General features: G+C 35.5%; 1 protein-coding gene across 1 annotated transcript in view; it reads left to right on the forward strand.

The window, feature by feature from the left end:
- The window catches only part of Sesn (Sestrin), a 124,510-nt gene that overhangs the window by 24,480 nt on the left and 74,228 nt on the right, over nt 1-25,802 (forward strand). Inside the window, exon 3 of the mRNA XM_090395878.1 lies at nt 18,181-18,363. Coding sequence (XP_090252004.1) covers nt 18,181-18,363 — 183 coding nt within the window. The remainder of the gene's footprint in view (nt 1-18,180; nt 18,364-25,802) is intronic.

Here is a 25,802-nt window from a genome sequence, read left to right on the forward strand (position 1 = left end):
TTTCGTTATCATGAATTTTTTTCCCATGGATTACCAGTTTTTGCAATTGGAAAAAAAAAATTACTTTGGAATTTTTTAGAGATGAAATTTTATTTTGGTTCAAATCCATTTCAACCTGTTAAATATAGTACATGGACAATTACATCATACACTATATTTGGTGACAGTATAATTAGAGATTGGAGACAATTGGATCAAAATGATCCTTCATGATGATCTGTCTCACACATGCTATGCTGCATGTATGCAAGTAAACAGTTTCATTGTAGCACTAAATACAGTATCTTACTAAATACGTTTAACTTAACATCTTCTTGCAAACTGTTTAAAATGTAATGTAGTCATTGGGTAAGGAATGCAAGCAGTTTTATAAAAAAAGCCAATTTCTGAACAAATAAAGACACAACACCAAAATCCGTTTGAATTGCATTTGAGATTTACATTATTATTAAGACAGTTCATGAATGTAATTTTACTAATAAAATTGCGAGATACGTGTCCACCCGATGAGAAATTGACATATATACGAAAAGTGTTCCTGCTGTCATGAACGTGTTAATATGCATAGCTTAACACAGTATTATTAATTTGGCAGTCTTAATTTGTATGATAAATTAAGATATAGAATCTCTTATTTTAATTTAAAGAGATACTAAAAACTGCTAAAATTTAATATTTCAGGCAAAACTAGAAGAGCTTTCTTCGCTTAATTATACTCGTAACTATGGATGCACTGAACCATGATTTGACTGAATACTTGGAAATTTGGGTGAAGCACCAAATATTTGGCCAAAGCATACTGAATTTTATGGACATTTTTTAAACATATAAAATTTAATTCAGTATGATTCTGCCGAATATTTGGTGTGTTGGCTAAATTGCAGAATGAAGGAAGATTGAAAAATATGTAATAATGCTTCACCTTGCCATGTGAAAATAAAAAGAACCAACTGTATTTTATAGCCACATACATGTATATATAAAACTGTCAAATATTGAAGTATGGAGTTGAGAGGTTTAGTTTGGCATTAGTAAGATATTACTATTATGGACACCTCCATGGAGTCTGTAGACTCATTGCAGGTCCATTAACATTACAGAAACCAAATACTAACCTTCATTTATGCAATACCTGTCATACTTTGCTTTGAACTCATTTATCACAGCACTTGCAAATGACTTAGGCAGCCCATTCGACTCATTCACCACTTTCCAAACAATAAACATAACCCTTACTTCGTTGCTAACTAAACTTTCTTAATTTCCAGGGTATCCCTAGTTCTCCCAATACTAGTCATATATTAATAAAATTCATCTGTGTTAAACTTGTAACACCCATTAAATAACTTATATCTCGATCATATCCCTTTTTTCTCCTATCTGCCAATTTCAATCTATCTTCATAGGGAGCATCCCACAGAGCTGCCACCATCTTGCTGACCCCCCCCCCCCGATCCTTTCCCCTCTACATCTCCAAGGAACCCAAGTGACCAGATCTGTGTGCAGTAATCAAGATGTGGCTGTATCAAGGCCTTATAAAGAGGTATGGTATGATGACCTTCTTATCTTTGCTTTTTAGTCATCATCATCAAATTCCTGCCACGTACCCTCAAGGGGGGGGGGTGTACAGGATATGATAGTACTACATGAAAAAAATTACATCATTACTAACTTCCTATCTACAATTTTCCTACAAATCAGTCTGTTACTTGTCAAGACTCCAACATTATCAGATCTTATATTTCTATCGTCTAAGGCACTTTGTACCATATCAATCCACCTATATCTTGGTCTTCCTCTGGGTCGTTTTGCTGCCAATCTGGCAGAGAACACTTGTTTTGCTAATCTTTCTTCGCCCATTCTGTTTAAGTGACCATACCACCTGAGATTAGCTCTGCTAACGCATTCCTGGATGTTGACAATGTCAAGTTCTTTCCTAATATCCTCGTTTTTAATATGATATTGCCATTGATGCCATCTGTTCACGTCTATAATCTTTCTCAGGACTCTCATATCTGCGCTCTTTAGTCTTTGGTCGAGTGTTTTACTTCTGACCCAGCTCTCAGATCCATAAGTTAAAACTGGTTTGAACACTGTCTTCTATACAGCTAATTTAGTGTTCTGACTAATTTCTCTCTTATTCCATATGAATTTATTTACTTGACTTCCTACCATACCAGCTTTGTTGATTCTGTTGTCTATTTCTATATTTAATTTACCATCTTCAGTAAAAATCGTGCCTAAGTAGCTGAAATGTTTCACTTGTTCCACAGGTTCTCCATTCACAACACAGTTGACATTTTCAATGATTCTGCCTATTTTCATTGTCTTTGTCTTTTTATTGCTGAACTTCATACCTTATCTAATACAACAGCTATTCAATTTAGTCAGAGAATCTGGCAGACTTGTAGCGGATTTATTTAGACGTATAACATCATCCGCATAAAGCAAAGAGCTGACATTAACATCGCCAATTTTGATATCATGTTTAAGACCACTTTCCTTCATAATGTGATCCATATAGATAATGAATAACAGAAGGGATAATGTACATCCTTGTCTTACACCAGATTTAACATTAAACCATCTTCCTGTACTTCCTTCAATTCTAACTGCTGACTTACAACTCAAATAAAGACCAAGTATTGCTTGATATAATGCCCCATCGACACCATATAACTGTAGCGTATTGAATAGCTTCTCTCTTGGCACCTTGTCATATGCCTTTTCCAAATTGACAAAACTTAAATACAGATCTCTGTTATATTCCCATGCTTTCTCGACTATTTGTCGTAAAGTGAAGATCTGATCCTGACAGCCTCTATTTGGCCTGAATCCAGCTTGTTCTTCACCAAGCTTTCTTTTCTTCGACAATTCTTCTGAACTGTTTCTCAAGTATACTTGCATAGATCTTGCCAGCAACACTCATTAGGGAAATACCTCTATAATTCTCACATTCAGTTTTATTTCCCTTTTTATATATGGGTACTATGAGAGCTCTACTCCAATCATCTGGAATTCGTTCCTCTGTCCAGGCTTTCTGAACTATGCAGTGCAGCCATTGTAAGACTCTTATACCACCATACTTCAGCATTTCTGGTCGAATATCCTCTACTCCTGCTGCCTTTCCACATTTTAAGCCTTTGATGGCTTTTTCTACTTCAAGTATGGATATGTATTCCTGACTGCATGCCTAGTCAGTGTTTTTTACCACTGTGCTGTCATCACTGCTTGTTTCATTTTGCAGTTTTTCAAAGTAATTACTTCATACTTCAAGGATATCTTTTTATCCCGTTTTCATGTTACCTTTATCATTTCTAATTCGTTTTACAGCACTCTTCCCTCCATTCATAAGCTTCTTCAACAACCTCCAGAATATTTTGCCACCTTCTTGATATTTATTTTCTATATTCTTGCCAAAGTCCTCCCATGACTTTTGCTTAGTTTTACAGTGTTTAGCATTCTTGCATTTGTCTCTATATTCTCTAAGAGCACAAGCTGACTTATTTGACAGGAACTTTTGATATGCTTTCTTCTTTTCCTTCACTGCCTCTTTAACTTCCTGTGTCCACCAGGGAGTTCTGATTTTTTTTATCCTTGCAGACAACCTCACCACATGTCTCTCTGGCAGAATCAATCAATGTTTTCTTCAGAGTTTGCCACTGAATCTCCAAGGTTTGATTCCTGTTCTCAAACTCTTTAATTTTTTCTTCAATAATCTTTGTGTATTTTAGTCTACAGTTCACATCTGACAGCTGCTCAACTTTTATTCGCTTTAAAACTTTCTTACATGTTATTCTTTTCAATATGAAATTCAATTTTATCCTGCTCAAGACTAAATAGTGATCACTTCCAATTTCAAATCCTCTGGTACACTCTGGTGTCCTGCACCAGGGAGAAAACATCACTATCAACAATAACATAGTCAATGAGACTTTTCTTATTCCTTGCCTCTTCTCTCCATGTGAATTTATGCACATTTTTATGTTGGAACATTGTGTTAGTAATAACCAGTCCATGTCCTGAGCAGAAATCCAACAGGTATTTGCCATTATTATTAGCTTTGCTCTTTTCTCCAAATTTTCCCAAAATATTTTTGTGTCTCACAATCATTTACTACTCTGCTATTTAGATCCCCGAGAAGGACCAACTTTTCGTTTTTAATTGTGTCAGTTGCTTTTTCTAAAGCCTCAAAAAATTCCTCCACTCCTACCTGAGTAGAACCTTCTGTGGGACCACAGGCACAAATAAGTCTCATTGTCCAGTTCCCCATTTTCATATTTGCCCACATTACTCTACTTGAGACTGACTGCCATTCAAGAAGATTAGCCTCATATTTTGTGTTGAATACTATGGCTACTCCTTCCTTTCCTTGATTGTCATTTCCTGAATACAACATTTTGTATTTATTGCTCAGAAAGATCTCATCAGTTTTTGTCTTTTTTGTTTGTCACCCCTATTATGTCGATCTGGTACTTATCTAATTCCTCAGCTATCTCCATTTCTTTGCCATTCAGGCTTCTTATATTGATAGTACTGATCTTTAACTCTGGTGATGTTGAGTTGGGGTGTGTTTTCAGTTTTGTTCCTGTAGCTGACTTTTCGCTGTTCGCCCTGGTTCCCCTGGCAAAAACAATGGGGGCCTTGTTTAACCGGGCGTGAAATTTTGTCATGTTGTACCATCATTTTCAATATTGGTTTAAGGCAATAAGAATACAATTTGGTCGGCTAAATCACAAATTGCCAGCCCATCCTCGTTCAGTATCGAGGTAGATATCCAACAGCGTGCACCACGAGAAGGTGAGGATTGGACATTAGGTCAGAAGCCCTGGTCGGTTCTCTGCATTCCTTTAAAGGCTATGTGGAGGTCTCCTCTCAGTTATACAGCTTTGACGCTTAAGCACCCCTGGACTTTGGTCAAGTGTTTTATTTCTAACCCATTTCTCAGATCCATAAATTAAAATTGGTTTGAACACTGCTTTTATACAGTGTTTTGACTAATTTCTCTCTAATTTCATATAAGAATATGGAATCTCTCATTCAGTTGACTTCCTACCATACTAGCTTTGTTGATTCTGTTGTTTATCCATTTTTGCTAAAAACCGTGCCTAAGTAGCTGAAATGTTTTACTTGTTCAATAGGTTCTCCATTCACAATGTAATTGATATTTTCAATGCTCCTGCCTATTTTCATTGTCTTTCTCTTGTTATTGCTTATTTTCATACCACATTGAATGCAACAGTTATTCAAATTAGTCAGGGAATGTTGCAGACTTTTATTGGATTAATTTAAAAGTATAACATCTACATAAAGTAAAGAGCTGAGATTAACATCTCCAATTTTGATATCAGATTTATTACCACTTCATAATGTGATCCATATAGATAATGAATAACAGAGGGGATAATGTGTATCCTTGTCTGATATCAGATTTAACATCAAACAATCTTCCTGTACTTCAATTCTAAATGCTGACTTACAAGTCAAACAAAGACTAAGTATTGTTTGATATAATGCCCCATTGACACCATATAACTGTAGCGTTTCGAATAACGTTTTTCTCTTGGCACTTTGTCATATGCCTTTTTCAGTCTAAATAACGTAAATACAGATTTTTGTTATATTCCCATGATTTCTCAACTATTTGTCTTAAAATGAAAATCTGATCTTGACAGCCTTTGTTTTGTCATGAATCCAGCTTGTTCTTCATCAAGCTTCCCTTCCATAATCCTTTTCAACATTTTCTCAAGTATACTGGCATAAATCTTACCTCAGTAAAGAAATACCTCTGTAATTATCACGTTCAGTTTAATTTCCCTTTATATATATATATATATATATATATATATATATATATATATGGGTACTATGAGAGCTCCACTCCAATCATCTGGAATTTGCACATCTGTCCAGAAACTCTGAACTATGCAGTGCAGTCACTGTAAGACTTATACCTCCATACATGCATTTCTGGTCAAATATAATCTACTCCAGTTGCCATTCCACATTTCAGACTTTTGATGGCTTTTTCTACTTCAAGTATGGATATGTATTCCTGATTGCTTGCATGCTCAGTATTTTTTTATCATTGCTGTCATCACTGCATGTTTCATTTAGCAATTACTCCATACATCAAGGAAAAGTATAAAATGTGTTTTTTTTTTTTTTTTCCCTTGGTAAATTAAGATATTGACCATCCCTCTAATACTAGGGAATAGTTAAACGAGTGTAAAGAATGAACTGGTATAAGATGCGTACTAGAATTACCAATTACGAACAATTCATATTAATTTTCAGTGATTTGTATCATAATTCAGGATAATACAATACTGATGACAATACTGTTTATTAGAGGATGGAATTTTCCAGTTAATTCTGGATCATGCTTCATCTACAGTTCTGTTTCTACAGAATATAATTGTGTAGAATCTTTAACTTTGAGGATTATGCATATATGTTAAACCAGTAATAGTAGCTTTTCCATCTTTTATACATTACAATACAAAAACTGTAAAATGGAGTAAGGAAACAAAAGCATGTCATGCTTGGATCATTACAGTAATTTTAAGAATATTATTATGTAAATTAATTGAAAATAATTATAATTATTTTTATGTTAATCCTACCCTCATAAGGTTAGAAACCTATCATGCTAGTACTGTGAGTCATCTAAGAATTAGACAATCTGGGTGTCGGGGAAATTCTAGAAATCCAACATTTGGGCACCACTTGACAGGTTATCTTTCTATGGATCTGTAGCCCAAATCAAGCCATGGCCTCCTGGGTTTGTTGCCTCCAACCCTCTCTGTCCAGGACCTTACTACTCCAGTTTGGAAATTGCAGTATGATATTACTATCTTGACTAATAGTATCTATCTTATCCATCTTGTTTTCCCTGCCTACTACAACTTTCTGAACTTTGTTGTACTAGACAGTTAGGCAAATTAACGATTTTCCAATTCATACCTTTTGAGCTTGAATACATGAGGATAAAATGCCTGATTGTCCTTTTTTATTTGATTCTGCATTTCCATCATCTCATTTAGTTGACTTGTTATCATTACTCCTAAATATTTGAATTGTTCTACTTTTCTATTTCCAGGTTTTCAATTTTCCCATTTAAATTGATTTACTGATTGAGTCTGGTACTAATCATTATTTTAATTTTCTGTTGATTAATTTTTAGCTTATCTTATGTGTGTTGAATTTGCTAATTCTAAAGGTTCTGTTCTGTTTGTTTGCTTCTTGACATGAGGTTAATATCTGTATATAATAGTTTGCATTGGTTTGTTTATTAGTGTGAATGGCAATGATTGGATAACATTCTTGAGCTAAGGTAAAAAGTATTTGTAGAGCTAGATTCTCCTTGTTTTCCTTGAGTTATTGGAAAGGGATCTGTTCAGTCATTCAGTATTTTAACATGTGCTTCTGAGTTTTCCATTGCTAATCCTGTAAAAGCTTACAAGCTTATCTGGTATTTCAAAGTGTCTTGTGATCTCAGTTTTTCTCTGTTACTAATCAACAAAAATCTAGTTTTTATGCCAAATTCCCAAAACTTTTTAATAATTGTTTAACTGTGTATCTGATCAGTTGTAGATTTGCCTTTCCTGAAACCTGCTTAGTAGATACCAGTTGTCTTCTCCATAAAGTGGGTTTAATCTGTTCTTCAAAACGAAAATAAATACAGTCATACCCTGACTTACGTGAATCTGGAGTTACGCGGTTTCTTGTATGTACGTATTCCCGTCTCACTTCATGCCTCACCACTAGTCGTATCTTTCAGGCGCTGGCCACATTCGCCAGTGTCGCACATGCTGTGAACAAGCACTGATGTGTTTCGCGTGGTCTCCATTCATACACGATTTTTATAGTCTACAAACCTTGCGATTGTTTAATGTTCTTGGTAAAAATTTTATCACATAAAAAATAATAATGTCATCCAAAAGAAGTAAGTCTGATTCTTCTACTGCTAGCAAGAAAAGAAAAACATTGACTTTGGAAACAAAACTCAACATTATGAAGGATTTTGAAGGCAGAATGAAAATTTGTGAGCTAGCAAAGAAGTTTGATCTACAGGAATCCACAGTAAGAACAATGATAAAAGAAAGGTTTACAGATTTTGGAGGACATAGATTCTAATGAGGAACGAATTGTAGCTACAAGGCAAGGAATAAAAAAATCATTAGCTTGCTATGAAGAAATTTTGTGTGACAAGAAAAAGACATTATGCCATCAGACGAATTATTAGATTTTATGAAATCATTGACATCGAAATAATTTTCTTTTTTTTATGTACGAAAAACTGCAATTATGATTATATTTCTTAAAAAATATAGGTGTTTTTGTAAACCTTTGGTCCCAATTGTATGTTTGTATATATAAATTACATGCAAAATTATACCCTGAGTTACACGAATTCGATTTATGCGCTTTTTTGTTGGTCCCACCTACCGCTTAACTTCGGGATTTTACTGTACTTTATGTTGTACATAGCAGAAATACCTCTAATTTCCAGAAACTGTTCTGTTGTTTTTATATATTGGACAGATCAGACTTTCTCCATTCTTTTGGCATTTGCTCTGTTCTGTATAGTTAAAATAAATTTGCATATTTTGTCTTCTAGTTTCTTCCCCTTCTGCTTTCAGGAACTGTGCAGGAGATTCTTGCCTTGATGGGAACCATACAGAATCTTTAGTATAGTAGCTGGTATTTAGGCAGCCTGGTTGGCCGAGTGATTAGTGTATCTGCTCTCCTCCAAAAGGCTGCAGGTTTTTGAATCCTGCCATGTGCATCGATGTTTCGATCGTCTGTGAAAATACTAGTGGTGGTGGGCAGTAGATGGCACTTGTGTAGTTGCTGTTCGTTGTGTATGGGGATTTAGTGGTGGAGACAAGAGTTGTATAGTAGGTGCCCTCTCTCGATGAGTCTTTGGACTCCCTGGAAGTGTCACGTAATAATAATAATGTTCATATTCAGTAATTCATTGAAATATTCCTTCCATTTTTTTTAATTTTCATCTTTAACATGTTTCCTTGTCCATCTGTATATATCTAGCCAAGTGTAGGATATCTCTTATTAAAATTCAGATATCCCACAAGTTTAACTACCTGAATTCATTCTTATATTTTAGTGTATGTTTCATTTTTGTATGTCATCAGCAAAATGTTTTTATATGTTGTGGTTTATTTATGGCTATTGAAGTGTTGCTTAGATATGAAATAAATTTACTTAGATATTACAGCTTAATTGTGATTTTGTATGAGCTGTCAAAAGTTTTGTGCTGTTAGTGTATAGGTAAATAAACATTTTTTGACATGTCAATAGTAAGGGAAGCAAGAGTCATTATTATTACTATTATTATGGATGACTCCAGGGAGTCCTCAGACTCATCGAGAGAGCCCTAAACATCATGTCCACAAATATTCGACATTATCACAGTATCTATCATACCTTGCCTTCAACTCATTCACTGTCATAGCACCCACAACAGACTCTGGCAGCTTATTCCACTCATTGACCACTCTAAAAGTAAAGAACCCAGCTCTAACACCCTTGCTAACCACACTTTTGCCCAGCTTCCATAGATGTCCCCTAGTTCTCCCACCACCAGTCCTGATCTCAAAAATATCCTCTGAATTAATCCTATAGAAACCCTTCAGCAATTTGAATGTCTCAATCATATTGCCCCTTTTCCACCTATCAACCAATTTCTGCAACCCACAAATCTTCAACCTGTTCTCATAAGGTTCATTCCATAGACCTGCTATCATCTTGGTCACTCATCTGTAGATCCTCTCCACCTCCTCCCCATCAAGAAGAAACCTAGGTGACCAAATCTGGGCACAGTAGTCGAGATGAAGTCTTATCAATGCTCGGTACAGAGGACCAATAACTTGCTTGTCTCTGCTCATCAAAGTATTTTTCAGCAACCAAGTGATTTGATGAACTGATTTAGCCACTTTTGCAATGTGTCCCCTAAACTTCATCTCCCTATCCACCAACACTCCCACCTCATCAATCTCCTGGAATACAGTTCCACCAATGTGGTATACTGCTGCTAATCTTTTCACCCCAAAATGCATAACCTTACATTTTTGTCACATTAAATTGACATCCACTCTCCTTAGCCCAGAAATCTATCCAAGTCTTCCTGCAAGATTTTGACATCTTTGCATTCGCTATTGCCCTACCTAACTTTGCATCATCAGCGAACACATGAACCATTCCTCTTAGATCCTTCCCTATATCGTTAATGAACAAATTAAATAGCAGTGGTCCAAGAACAGAACCCTGTGGAACACCACTAGTCACAGGCCGTCTTTTGGATTCTACTCGTGAATAAACTACTCTCTGATATCTCTCCATCAACCACCCACCTATCCATTTCACCAACCCTATATCCATTCCCATATGTTGCAGTTTACGGATTAGAATTCCATTTGGTATCATGTCAAAAGGCCTTAGCCAGGTCCAGCAGTATCACTGTAAACCCATTACCCTTATCCAGTTCAGCCGTCACTGTTATAAAACTTGAGCAAGTTACTGAGGCATGATCTACCCTTCACAAAACTATGCTATCCCCCCATTCAGTATCTCATTTTCATCAATTCATTCTTGCATTTTTCCCTTGACTACTTTCTCCAAGACCTTGACAACGACTCCTGATATGCTGATCGGTCGGTAATTTGCAACAATAGTCTTGGATCCTCCTTTATGCAGTGGAACTATTTTCCCCTCTTTCCACACCTTCAGCACTAAACCAGACCTGAGACTCAGATTAAACAACATGGTCAAAGGCATGTTGTTTAATCTGAGTTTAATAATTCTTTAGCCGCTTCAGGTAAGACCCATGCCGGTATACCATCCAATCTCACATATGTATTCACATTAAGGTTCTATAATAGACTATTCACCTCCACTTCATTCATCACAATTCCTGTATAAACTAATGGTTCCTTCATTCTTTCAGTGTCACCACTTGGATGATATACTCTTGCAAAGTGCTCACTCAGTAATTCCACTATATCGACTGATTCAGTGACCTCCTTACCATCGGCATTCCTTAAAATCATTCTGCCGTGTACAGTTTTTTTTTTGCTTGCAGCATATTTAAAGAACTGTTTGGGATTCTCTTTAGCTTGCATAGCTAGTTTCCTTTCATAATCCACTTTTGCTTTTCTTACCACACTTGTTACCCTTCTGGCCTGCGCTTTATACCGTTCGTGTGCCTGCAGGTCTCTTTTCTCTTTAAATTCCCTTCACAGTTGTTTCTTTTTTTGCAGCTCAAGCTTAATGATGTTATTCATCCATTTAACCCCTACTTGTTTTACTATTCGGACCCTAGGTATACAGTCAGCCATAACCTCCTGTGAATATTCCTTGACCACTTCCCATGCTCTGTCGACATCCAGCCCTTGCAGTTTTACATGCCATGGCACTATACCAAGCAATCTCCTAAGCTTTTATACATGCCAGCACAGTAATTCCACATATACCCTGTCTTATTCGAAAATTCCACACCTTTAGCCACCTCCCAAGTCAAGACCTTATGATCACTCTCACCAATAGATACATGATCATATTCATTACAGTCAAATTCTCAGATGCTATTACCAGGTCAAGCACTCTCAAACACCTAGTATTTTCTATTACATGCTGTCTCAGATAGTTATCCATCCCTTAATAATTGAATAAAATCCAGTTCCTTCCTCACATGTGTCCTCTCCTCCTTCCAATCAATGTTACCATAGTTGAAATCCCCCATAATAATTACCTTCCTTCCACTCATTTCATCAATTTGTTTATGCACACTATCTCCACCATCTATTCCATCACCTAGTCTATAGCAGCACCCAACTGTATATTTTGTTCTGCTAGTCACAATCTCACACCAAATAGCCTGAAATTAGCTCTTTTCACTATCCTGCAATACAACTTCAATTCTCCTTGGCTGCAGTTCATCAGCTATCATCAATAACACTCCCCCCCCCCATTTTATTCTCTCTGTCCCTCCTAAACACACTATAACCTACACATTCTATCCCACTAAACTATATCCTCTTCTGTCAACCATGTTTCACTAGTGCCAATAACCTGTGGCCAGGAAGAGCCAATCAAGGCCAAAAAGTCTTCCTTCTTGTTTCTAATACTCCTGGTATTAGTATACATGAAATGCAGAGGTCCTTTTGTCCCACCCTTATCTTGATGCACTATTATAACTATCCCATTCTGATTACTTGTCTTTAGTACTGGCTCGGGTACATTATATACATTTTTACACTCAACTGTCTCACTGATGTCCGCATATCCACTTCTCCCCCCCTCCTCGGTCGTTCTAGTTTCTCTGGTTCTGCACATCCATTTTCACTTCATTCAGCAATACTTTTCCAGTCTCCGCACACCAAATCCATTCAAATGCCAGGCCATCCATCTTGTATAAATCCTTTTGCCCATCAAACTCATTCCACACATCCACAAATTCCACACTACACTGTCTGCATAACCTGCACATAGTCATTTACAATTATGGCCCTCCTCCTAAACTGCTCTCTGTCGTACCGCAGCAACAGACTCGCCATCCTAATTCTGTCCCTCTTTTCTTTCGCTACCTTTAACAATACTTTCAAGCCCTCTCTCATAAAAAATTTATTTCCTTTCAATTCATTCGTACAACTATCAATTCTTTCACCCTCGTTTTTTTCGCTCTAATACTCTCACTTACATCCTTAAATTTCGCACCCAAGTTGTTTCTATATTGTTGGAAGTGATTAAATGAGCTTACCTCAGTGTGCAAACATTGTGATATGAAGAACTGTTATGATTTCTGGCTGTTTCATAATAAAATTATAATTAAACTTTCCTGCACTGTGAAGAAAAAACTTTTAGTTTCATGCCTGTGCTAGAAAGCAGTAATGGCATTGCATGATGGACTTGAACAGGAGTTTCTCAGTTCATTTCCAGGCATGCACAGAAGTAAAAGGAATGTTATCAAACAAAGCATTCAGCTTTCTGAAGAATAGGAAAGGAACACAGCAGTAGAAAAACTGAAGTTTTTGTGTCTTCATTATATGAAGACTGGACAGAAATTAGAAGAAAAGTTAAAAATAGAAGACAAAGGATATTCTTGTTAAAAAAGAGATAAGTGAACTTTTTGTAGTCATTTATTTATATTATTTTTGTTCAGTTAAGGCTGAAAACGAACTTTATTGCTTGACAATTCATATTGAAATGGGTCCAGTAAAGTTTATTTAGAATTCTCAGACTGATAAGTGATTTCTAACTGTTGCCATCTTTGTCATTTCTTCAAATGCTTTCATATAGAAGGCGGATGAATGTTGAAGTATTCGAGAAGAGTGTTGATACTTTCATATAGAAAGTTAACTCATTCCAAAGTGATATGGTCGATAGGATTTTTATTGGTTTATTCAGTGGCATTTGTTACTTTCATATAGAAAGTGAAGTTATAGAAGTGCTTGGAAGAAGGCAAGATGTTTTATTTGGTGTTCTTGTGATTTAAGATGCAAGAATTTGCTTGTCTTGTTTTATTCTCATATAGACACTTTTTGTTTTCTCTTAGTTTTTCTCCTCTGTGGGTTCGAGAAATTTTTATCCATATAGGATAATAACGGCTTGTTTATGTGATTGAAAGGAAGTTGAGCTCATTAAAGAGTTTTCCTTGATGTAATATGAAGAATACACTGGTGCACAGTTAAGTAGTTGATTTTATGTGTATATATATGTTTTTTGTAAATTAAAGCTTTTTATTTTGGTTATTCAGTGTTTGAAGACTCAACCTCTTAAATATCGTTAACAGCCCATTAAGAGATTAAGTTACATATAAGATCCTGGGATATGAACCTGTGTGCAAGCTAGATTTGGAGTTTATTTTCGGTGTGTTCTTTTTATTTTGAATTTGAGTTTTAATTGCTTGGAGTGTGTGAAAGAAAGTAAATTTATACACCATACTCTGTTCTCTCCACATATACACCTGGTTTATATCCTCCTTTAATTTACTTATGTTATATTGCTTGTCTATGATTACGTTTGTTCATTTCTTGTATTATTCTGCATGTTGTTTTGCTAAGTGATAGTATTTTCTTCTTTCTACAGATTTTATCTGCTTCTCTTTTCATATCATATTTTCCTTCTTTTAATCTTAGTTGATCTTGCAGAAAATTCTTTGTATGCTTTATTTCTTCTTATTAACCTAAATTTTAGTTTCAGTTTATTAACATGCCACATATCAGGTCACACTTGACTTAATTACCTTTTACTTTCACTGTAGCAAACAGTCACAATAAACTAACAAAAAGTCCTGATCATAATTTGTTTGCACAGTGCTATTCATGAAAATTCACTGTACCAGACTATTCCTGTGATTCCCAAGAGCTCTCAACAGACTTTACTGTATTTTTAACCTTTGTCCTCACTTCATTATACATGCAATAATAATGTTACAAGAAATGGGTGTTAAAATACTCATTTTTCATTTATTAGCACTTGAAAAATGAATAAAATATTTTGCAGGGTAGATGATAAAACATGTTTAAGATATACTAGTTAAAGGAAAACTATTTTTAGTCAGTATAATATACGGTAACCACTCGGCCAGCCAGCCAGCCTGGCTGAGTGGTTAGTGTATCTGCTCTCCGGCCAAAAGGCTGCGGGTTCGAATCCTGCCGTGGGCATGGATGTTTGTGATTGTCTTTGGAAATACTAGTTGTGGTGGTCGACTGTAGATGGTGTTGGTGTAGTTGCAGTCAGTTAGTGGATTGAGTGGTGGAGACAGTTGTAGACCAGGTGCCCTCCTTTGAGTTTTTGGACACCCCTGGAGGCAATGTTCCCTTTAATTTTTTGCTGTGCGTGTGCGCAGAAATTTGCGTGTGTGCAAAATTTGCCTTCTTTTGAAAAGTATGTGCGCACCTATACGAGTCACCATACTGATCATTTAAGCAAAAAAAAGTTAAGATTTTAGTTCACTCTTTACCTTCTGGTGTCAATGGGACGTCAGCCAGGTCACCCCCAACTCCCCACCGTGTTCCCACACATGGCAGTAGCCTCCCCAGTAAACAGTCAGAAATCATGATTCACAAGCCTTGGGCAGGACTCGATCTGGGGCTTCGACTGTCCTATCTAGTACAGTCGGTATCGGCCAACACGATACCGACTGTACTAGATAGGATTCTAAGTGTGTGTATTATTACCATCACCAAGTAAGTTGTGTGACATCAATCACAGAGCTAACATAAATATTTTTTATGCATTTAATATTGATCTGATTAGAAGTAAGAATTAAAGTAAAAAAAAAAGATAACACTAGTGACATTGCCTTTAATTAAATTTTCTAACTTTGCAAATAACTCTAAACATACATAATCAAATATTCCCATTACTAATTCTCACCTTGTTAAACATTCATAATAAGTCCGTTACTAATTCTCATCTTGTTTAGTTCTAGCTTCTATCTCTTTATTTTTTCTCTCTTCTGTCTTTGGCATTCACCCACTCTTTATACACACTAAATTAATTGAATTTCCATATAATTGGTAACTTTTCACTCTCGTTAGCATATCTAAATGACATTCTCCTAAACAGTTTCTAAGTTGGTTTTTTATTTGATTCATTAGACTAAAACCTCGCTCACAGTCTGCACTAGATGCAAGGAAGGTTCCTCCAAAATTTTTTCTTGTACAGAAAATTTGAAATCATTAAACTGACTAATTATTTCTGTAGTATCATCCAGAAAATCATGATATTTAAGACAAAGGGCATTAACATGTTCACTACCAAATGAGAAATCACAATGTGAAATAGAGAATAGAGGAGATATCAAATACTGACCATTCTTGTATCTCATTCTCAGGGAATCTGCCCTCTAAATGTGCACATAAACAATTTATAAAATTTAACAGGGACCTAGTATCTACTGGTTCAGTCTCATCTTGTTTAAGTAAAGCATTTACTCTGTCACTCCAGCAAGTGTCACCTTCTAAATACTGATTCCTGATTTTGTTAATCTTCCCTCTGGCAAAATGATGACTGTCTAGTGGTGTAAGGTTACTCCTTTGTAAGATTTTGCACAGGGAAGCCATTTCTTCAAAAACATCACTTAAAACATTAACAGCTACTTTGAATGTCACGTTAGTTAATTTATTGTGACAATAATTAACCACGGGATCGTTTGATTTGTCTTTTTTCAAAATATGTGATCAGTCCCTCATAGTTTCTTATTATTGCCTGTAATGCAAAATGTCTGGATAGCCACCGCACTTCATTGAGTGGTCTGTAGGTAATAGCTTCATTTTCAGACGCCTCAACAATTTCTTTAAATTCATGTCTTTTCACTGTGGAATGAGAAAAGAGTGTGTACACTGTTCTCATTAATGTATCAATATCTCTGATTAGTTTAATTTCCTTCCACGTATCACAGATCCTCACGGTGAGCTACACAATGTTGCTGGACAAGATGTGGAACTTCTAATTTAAGTTTTGCAGTGACACCATTAACTTTGCCCAGCATCGCTGCGGCTCCATCAGAGGTAAACATCGCCATTTTTTGGAGATCAAGTTTCTTTTCTTGATAAAACTGTTTAATAGCTAACACAATATGGAGGAGGCATCACATGCCTGCAACTGAATTATTCTGCCAAAATATGTTTTATATTCATTACAATCTTTAGGTCTAAACTTAAAATAGAGAATGAGACATTTGTTAACGGTTATATCAGTGCTTTCATCAATGGTTAAGGTGTGGAAATTTGCAGATGCAATTTGCTCAAACATGCCATTTTCAACAATTAAATTGATTGTTTCCAGAAATTCAAACACATAATTTTTGTATGTTCATTAATATGTTGAACTGAAAGTAAAGAGTTATTCATTTTAACTCATAAGACACTGTCAATAAGAACTTTAATCTGCTCTGGGTATGATCGTTTTCTCTCTCTCGGCCATCTGAACTTTCACGTAGCATACGCAGTACACCTGTAGCTGGCAATGAACAATTTTATTGCCTAAGTTTGTGTACACCATCCAGATGTATTTTACTTATCAAATGGCATTTCAAAAAGTCAAACTTCCAAGTGACATCAAACTTCTTCCCATTAGCAAAATCCCCTGTAACCTTTGCATCACGACAATAAATACAAACAACACCATTTTGTAGCATCATACATAAATATTTCACGCAGCTGAATGTTTATCAACTCATGAGCTTTTGGCGTAGCAGTTTTCACTGTTTCATCCAGCCATTCACTTTTAAAGCAGTTAGCAATTCTTTTTCGCTTCACACCTTTTGCTTCCTTTGAATTTGACATGAGTTTTTTGCAATTTTGTTATTTGAAGAATGTTTTTTATTGTTTTTATAAATTTACAAATGTACACTATTCGCTGAATAACTTGGCAAGGCAAAAGCTGAACCAACACTAAACATTGCTGAGGGCAACACAAGAGCTAAAAGTTATGCCTAGAGGCTAGATTTAATTAACTTGGTTGTATCTCCATGCATGTACATGAATGTTATTATTTAGTCTACTATTTTAAAATTCCTTTTAAAAATTGGAGAATTTTGAAATGCTACAATATTTTTAATTGTACTCTAATTTAAGTTTTTAAAAGTATTTAATTATTTTTATTAAAATTATGAAACCATTGTTTTAATTCGTCATGATCTTGAACTAATTTGATCAGCCAATCACGTTTGGGAATTTTCCATGAGTCGGGCCTGAGATGTAAACAAACCGCATGCCATTCTATATGCTACTTAAAAATTATACATTTTTGCCACACCCCTTTCACTTTGGCATCAAATAGGGTTACTGTTAATAATTTATAAGTTTTGTGCAACTTCGAGAATGTAATAGAAAATGCGAGGTTATAGGCTTGAGTGTTGCCGAGTTACCATATTTTTTAAAGAATTTATAGGTTAATGTTTAGGTGGAACTTCTTTAATTAATGAATTTTAATTTCATCTTGAAAATCTAGTGTGTGCATATTTTTTGCTTTGTTCACTAGTTGTAAAACGTGTGCGTGCGCACAGCTTAGAGGGAACATTGCCTGGAGATGTCTAATAATAATAATGTGTTCATTTTTTTTTTTATTCTAGCTTCTGAACATGAATTAGTGCTTTATAATATTGCTTTGTTTCTAATGATTGCAGAACTTTTTATTTATTACTTTTAGGCTGTTGCTAGACACCAGTGTACCTTCCTTCTGAACATGCATAAACAAGAGTTTCTAATACAAGGTGGAAATGAAAAATGGCTCCAAGGATTAGATTATATTCCACAAAAGCTAAGGGATTTGAATGAAGTAAATAAAATATTAGCGCATAGACCATGGTTGATCAGGAAATCACACATTGAGGTAATTGTAGCTGGATTATTTAATTACAAAGAAATGTTCAATTTTGATCATTATATGAATTCCATAGCCACATTTAAAATATAATTGCAATGGTGGAGAGAAAACTAGTGTTTGATTTTAGAGCACGTTTTAATAAGCATTTACAATAAAATTTTATTTTGCACTGCTTTTTTTTTTTTTTTAATTGTACATGATGATTTATGTTCACATTAACTAATGGAAGTTACCTTAATTCAGCTAGACAGAATTTTAAAACATAAGTATGTATCTAAGTCGGGAATATCTGAAGAATAAATCCTTTTTATCCTCAGACAGTTATTCTGGAGTACAATGATATATTTTTTTTGTAAGTATATTTCTATCCTAATGAAACAATTTATGTTTGGTTCTAGGATAGAACAGGATATCTTTCTAAGATATCTTTGTGTATTTAATCCAGAGGAGTGGAATCCCCCCCCCCCCTCTGGTAAATCATTCTAGTTCAGAGCAAAAAATTTCACTCTCAGTAGATGCTTTATTTACTGAGAAATACACACACACACACACACACACACACACACACACACACACACACACACACATCGGAAATATATATTTCCAGGAAATATATAGGTCAGATCAAAAATTTCACTTAGAAAATGTCCCATCCAGTGTGTGTTTTGGATGGGGCATTATTTTTTGAGTGAAATTTTTTGATCTGACCTGGAAATATATCTTCAGTGGAAGAAATGATTTGTTCCAATTTGAATAGACAAATTCACAATAAAAAAAAATTTCTATCTGGTATTATTAATTCCTATGAATAGAAAAAAAAAAAAAAAAAAACAGTTCCTTTTGAATTGTTCCAAGAGGAACATTTTATTTTGGTTGAAAACCATTACAAACTCTGATCTAAGTGCTCATACTGTATAAGAAAACCTGAATCTATAAATGAACAAGTTTTCTTTTCACAACCATGCCAAAATATCACTTTTTAATCATAATCCAGGCCATAGCAGGTTACTGAACCTAAAGAAAGAAGAAACTTTTTAACATTGGATTTAAAGACTTGTTAGCAAATAGATAAGATGGAACGATGTGTCAAAATACAACTGCAGAATGAATGAAAAGACAGAAGTGAAGAGAGAGAAAGAGAAAATTCTGGAAGTTTGGTGGTCAAGCATGAATAATTCTCTAGTGTTTAAATGCTAAGGAAGTATCGTTAAAAACAATAAATCCTTAGCGTTTTGAATGTATTTCTGTGGTTTAGCAGTTCGTTAGTTAATTTTGGTGTTGAGGCCACATGTTTATAAACATAACAGGTTTATTAAAATAAACAATATAATCCAATAAGGGGTGTCAAAATTTTATAGACTAGGAAGAAATTAATTATACATTATCAGATGCTATCAGAACTTGAACTTCTGAGTACATACAAAGGTCACTTTGTATGTACTCAGAAGGATTGAGTTTTATTATCTTTAAAATTTACCAGATTATCTGCATTTCTAGGAGAATTGTTGAAAAATCAGGTTTTTAGGATTGTTGAAATGGATGTTCTGGAAGTTAAGGTGATTTGTGTAGTGCCAAAATTGTCAAATAGGAGAGGAATGCCATTCTGCAACAAAAGTGGATGTTGTCATTGCTATCTAGAAGGAAGAATAGTGAAAGAACAGAGCGTTATGAGAGTAGCATTAATTTCAGTTTGAATATAGTTGTATCCTTTATAAAGTATTTCCACACAAAGATGGTGATGGAGAAGTCAGAAGATAGCTCATATTTTGCGATACCTTTTTATAGGCTTATTGTGCCAAATGTTAAACATTGAAATCTGCATGTGAAGTTGTATTTGTTACCGAATATACTACCTAGCATATGACGAGAGCTCTTAAATTGTTGGGGCAAAGATAGTCAGATATATTTTAATGCTGTGAAACGCTTTCTATGATTGCAGTGTATATGCAAAGCATTTTTGAAACTGACACGAAAATCCATTTAAAATTGTCAAAATGTTATTTAATGAGATTTAACTAGAAAAGTAATGTTTAAATGTTATATTTTATTATTATTACGTGACATCTCCAAGGAGGCTAAGGACTCATCACAGGAGGGCACTCTACTCCACTCTGGTACACACATCTATCTCCTCTACTACTACTACTTAATTCTCCTACCACACACAACTACCATCAATGCTATTTACCACTCATCACAATTTACAGAAATACTTTTTGTCTGTAAATTGCACGTATTCTGAAGGCCGATCGATTTGTGTGTGCATTGGATGAAAAACCTGAGTTTCTGGGAGAATAAATTGCAATATACAGGTGCGTTTAGCATTCGTGCTTTTCCTATTAGGTACTGCTAGGGAAACTCGTAGTATGGTGGTGTAAAATTCGATGTAGCTTAAAATTACCAAAGCTCTTTACATCAATTTTTACATATGTCAAGTCTCATGAGAACTGTAAATAATCTTGTTTGTTTCTATGTATATTTTGCTAAATATTAATGTAGTTAACCCTATGGGAAGTGACTGTATTTACTGTTTTAATGTCAAAAACAAAGGCAATGCTTTGTCATCGGAACTGTGTAAATAGTTCTATATAAGAGCATAAGAAACTTGTTTACAGTTATGTGCATGAGAAAGTTGTTTGTGAGCTCTGTGCATAACACCTTCAAAGTTAGTATCTAAGAGTGCCACTAGGTTCAGACAAGTTTCTGCTGACCAGCAAGATAAAAAAAAAAAAAAAAAGGGAGTGCTTGGAGGAGAACAAGGAGCGGGTCGATAAAAGAAGATGAAAGAGTCATGCCGAATTCCTCAGAGTTTACTACCCTTAGTGCAAGGACCCGAGATCGCAAAATAAAAGGGGACTGAGATGAGCATAAGGGGCTTCTAGTCATCGGCAGAGAAAGGAGGAGAGGCAAGGCCCCAGTTACTAAGCAAGAGAGTCCAGGTCCAGTTGCCGAGAGACCAAGGCGAAGCGCTCTTACCAAAGAGAGCCAGAGCCAGTCAGCAGCAGTTAGTCATTGGTGATCGGCAGTTAGAGTTACTGTCATAGGCAATTAGTAGCAGAAGTGGCGGCAGTTAGAAACAGAGGAGTTGGCAGTTAGAAGCAGAAGTTCCCAAAGTAGGATCCAGAGGAGAATTTGCCCGTATGCTGAAACCTCTTGCATGTGCTATTCGAGTACCGCAGATTGCAGTTCAAAAGCCCGACGTGATACCACTGAAGAAGGACACTCCTGAAGGAAGCTTAAAACTCCAGATGAAAAGAAATGCCATAAAAACTTTAGTTCAAGACTCTTGACTGAATGTCTTGAACTAAAGGTGAGTCAATTGGCATGTTAGAAGTTGATATCAAATTTGTAAAAATAACAGCAGAGAGTTAGCTAACCTCTTTGCGAGTAAACTAGAAGTTAAATAAGCTGAATTTGTAAGCAGAGAGTAAATAAGTTTTGGAGTTAAAGAGATTATTTAGTGTTGAAGTAAAAGGGTTCTGATTTTATGCTAAAGATTTTATAGATGGGTAGAGAAGGCGATCTCCCTGTCGTTTGATTCATGTATATTTCATATTAATGTAAATAAATGTGTTTTAATTATTTGTTAAGAGTGCTGCCTGATCTTTTATTTTACAATGCACTCTTTCTAAAAATAATTGGACTTGTGAGCAGGAAACAACTAAGGCATTAAAAGCACAGTGTAATTACGTAATTAAAGTGTAGTGTAATTAAGAACCATGATTGTGTATGTAAACTTTGTTGAAGGAATTTATGCTAGTGAGAGAGAGAGAGAGATCTACCAGAAACGTTTTATTGAGTACTATGCCGAATATTGATATATTGTATGGCGCAGTCTTACAAATAAATTTTCCAGTGTTCATAGGCATACGACTAGTAAATACGGAAGGTGGATAAACATAATATGCAGTAGAGTAAGTGAGAAAGGTTACAAGAGAGAAAGCGCGCACTTCTAATTAGTAATAAAGAATAAAAGAAGATATTACAATAACGCAGCAGACAGCTTTTGTTACAGCAGTGGTGTATTCCTGCAAGCTCTGGTCAAATTTCACATGAAACTTTTATAGTTTCTGTATTCGGCTTTGAAATTATGTTGAATTTAATATCCACTTAATTTATATAATTTAGCATTGCCGAAATGAAGCCGTTGGCTCTTTATTTTAGTAAATACTTTACGCACTGACCGAGAGTTTGCTTACGGAAAATACATCTCTCTGACGCTTCAAGTTCCCTAGTACCGAGAGTTTTTGCTCTCTTTGGTTTCTGCCTAGTCTCTGACAAAAACCAGTGAGTTTGAAACAGCTGTCAGACTAGTGAAGCCTATCAAAATGGACCAATAGAAGGCAATACATGGGCATTTTTAGCATTCGTGCTTTTCGTATTAGGTTTGGCTAGGGCAACTTGTAGTATGGCGGTGGTGTTTTCCCACAAGCTCTCTGGTCAAATTTCGCATGAAACTTTTATAGTTTCTGTATTCGGCTTTGAAATGATGTTGGATTTAATATCCACTTAATTTATACAAGTGAAATGAGATTCATGAGAAGAACTGCAAAATACACATTATTAGACAAAAAAAAGGAATGAAGACATTTTAAAAGGACTAAAACTAAAATTATTATTATTATTCGTGACACCTCCAAGGAGTCCGGAGACTCATCGCGGGAGGACACCTATTGTACAACTCTCCGTCTCCACCACTACACTGAACCTCTACTGCCCACCACACCACAGCTAGTATTTTTTTGCCTGTAAATTGCATGTGTTCTGAAGGGCTGAGTTGTCTGTATGCAGGATGAAAAACCCGAGTTTCTGGGAGAAAAAACCCTTCTACCTCCGTATGAGATCGACTAACACACCTTTGATTGAAAAAGTCCATATAAAGATTCCTCCCATCATGACGAGACTCGAGCTTTGGCCTTTACAATTGAAGGGCTCAACGTACCGTTCTTCTTCCAGTTGTGCTATCAATAGGTGGAAAAAAAATAACAATTACAAAATTGGGTAGAACATGTAAACAGAATGGCCAACATTCGATATCCTAAATGTTAGAGGATATTACATGGATAATGAGACCGAACAGCCCAGTATGGTCTATATCTATGATTAGCATTATGATGAAGAAAAACCACTTTAATGTTAGTTTGTAAGAAGGTAAATGTTATGAGGATATTTGTTGATAACAATTTGAACTGGCTGATCATGCAGCATGTTCATCTTTTATGAAACTGAGCCCTATCTTGATAAAATGTCTGGAAAAAAAATTCTTTGAATGATTATAATAGTTTATTTAGTATTTTTATTTATTTAATATTAACATTAACTTTACCAGATGCCAACAAACTGAAATGACCAAAAGCTCCTTAATTTGCAAGTATTTGTCCTGTCAATAATTACACAAAATAGGACATGAAGAGAAATGTTGAGTACCTGTTTATCAGTGACTGAGAATTTTTAGTTGGTGTTGAAAAAAAAAAAAAAATCAGAACAGGAGTTTGAATTGAATCAATTTTTTATGAAATTGATTCATGTTTCATGGTAAGTTTTGTATTTTCCCTTTGCTTATCATGTCTATTGGTCATTCTGGTCATTTAACAAATGCCTGTTATGTATCTGTTATCACTGATAACATACATAACAGGTAACAATACACTTTAATGGAATATGACAATAAGATGATAGGATATGCACATCTTTTATCTTTAAAGAATGCTCAGGCATACCTCTAAAGAAGGGGTCACAAACTCGTGGCTCACGGGTACCAGTTTGTGACCAAGATACTGCCCGCAAAGACTTCGCATATCTGGCCTATACACAGAAAACAAGCTACACTACAATCAAACTGGTTTGTTAAAGATACTGACCAACCGCTGCAACAATTGTTGGCCTGACCTCTGGTGGAAAAAACAAAAATTATACATCAATGCTAGAGTCCTATTGTTAGTGTTATCTGTTGGTTGTAGAAATACATTGGGCGCAACAACAAGTATTTATCTATATACATATATTAACATCATGATTATACTTGTACACTCCAGCCAGTTGGTATGGAATGGTTTCTAATACTAGCTGAAGATTGGTTAGAGTCCTAACTTATGCTGGATCTTATATATTAGGTAGGCTGAATGTGTGCCATCCAGATCCTTGGAATTTTCATGCCATCTTTGTTGTTGATATTTGGGTAGTTTTATCAGGATTTCGCAGGCTTCCTTAAATTTCCTTTCATACCAGGTTTTTGTGTGGTGTAAACAGCGGGTGTTTTTCTAGTTGATTTGGTGTAACGTGTTGAGCGTGCGGTCTGAGAGGCCTGCTTCACCATAATGGTTATATTTAATGTGTTCTTTCTTGCATATGGGAATTGTCTGTCCTGTTTCACCAATGTACGGTAAGTTACAGATGCAGCAGATGCAATAGACTCCAGGATGTGCTAATGGGAGGAGAGGATCCTTAGAGGAGTTGAATATGGTTTTAAGTTTAGTGGGTGGTTTAAAGGTGGCATTGAGGTTATGTTGTAGGATTGTGTTGATTTTTTCTCATAACCCTTTTATGTATGGGATAGCTATGATTTTACTGTAATTTAGATTCGTTTTATGGAGTATTTTATTAATAGTATTTTTGTTATAGCCATTATTTATGAATGTGTTGCTGATGATTTTTAGTTCTTGTTTCAGGGCTTGTTGGTTAGAGCAAATTGTTATAGCTCTGTTTTTAAGGGTGTTAATGACTCCATATTTTTGTGATGGGTGGTGGTATGAATTAGCATGTATGTATTGGCCAGTGTGTGTGTCGGTTTTCGTTAGACCGTGAAGGATAGACTGCCATCAGGCTAAAATAGAAATTTACGTCCACTGAAGCACTCTGTATTTATGACCGCACAGAAAAAGCAATGCTCAGAGAACAGATCCAAACAGCCTGTCAAAACCTAGCAACAATACAAAATCTGGTTTCAAAATTGCAATCTGAACTATCGAGCTATATTAATCTAGACATTCTACAAGTACTTGAAAGAATTACTGACAATTCGGCCAAATATACCCTGGAAAAGAATAAAGAAAAATTCGAGACCAAATTCCATAGTTTGAAACAACGGCAAAATATGGCGGCCAATCACAGGTATCCATCCAATCAGAAGACCTCCTACCCGATAAACACCAACAATGAACAACAAACAAGGGAGACAAGGAGCGACCAACCACCGGCAAGCAAGAACCACGTGATCAACCTATCAAGCCACAAACTGAACAACGCCGAACCTATGCTACTGAATAAAGGACTTAACTATGCAATAGCACCTAAAAAAGGTAAACAAATTGGATTTTATCTACCACATAGAAAGAGGCATCAGGTCCCTACAACAATATAGCCGATAAAATATGATTAGAAACTAGTAATGTCCTGAATACTAAGAAAACCATACAGAACAATCTCACAAAAACAGAACTAGCAGT

The sequence above is a fragment of the Typopeltis vanoorti genome, chromosome 7 (assembly GCF_054136105.1).
Source record: "Typopeltis vanoorti isolate ZY-2024b chromosome 7, IOZ_Tvanoo_1.0, whole genome shotgun sequence".
Classification (NCBI taxonomy): domain Eukaryota; kingdom Metazoa; phylum Arthropoda; class Arachnida; order Uropygi; family Thelyphonidae; genus Typopeltis; species Typopeltis vanoorti.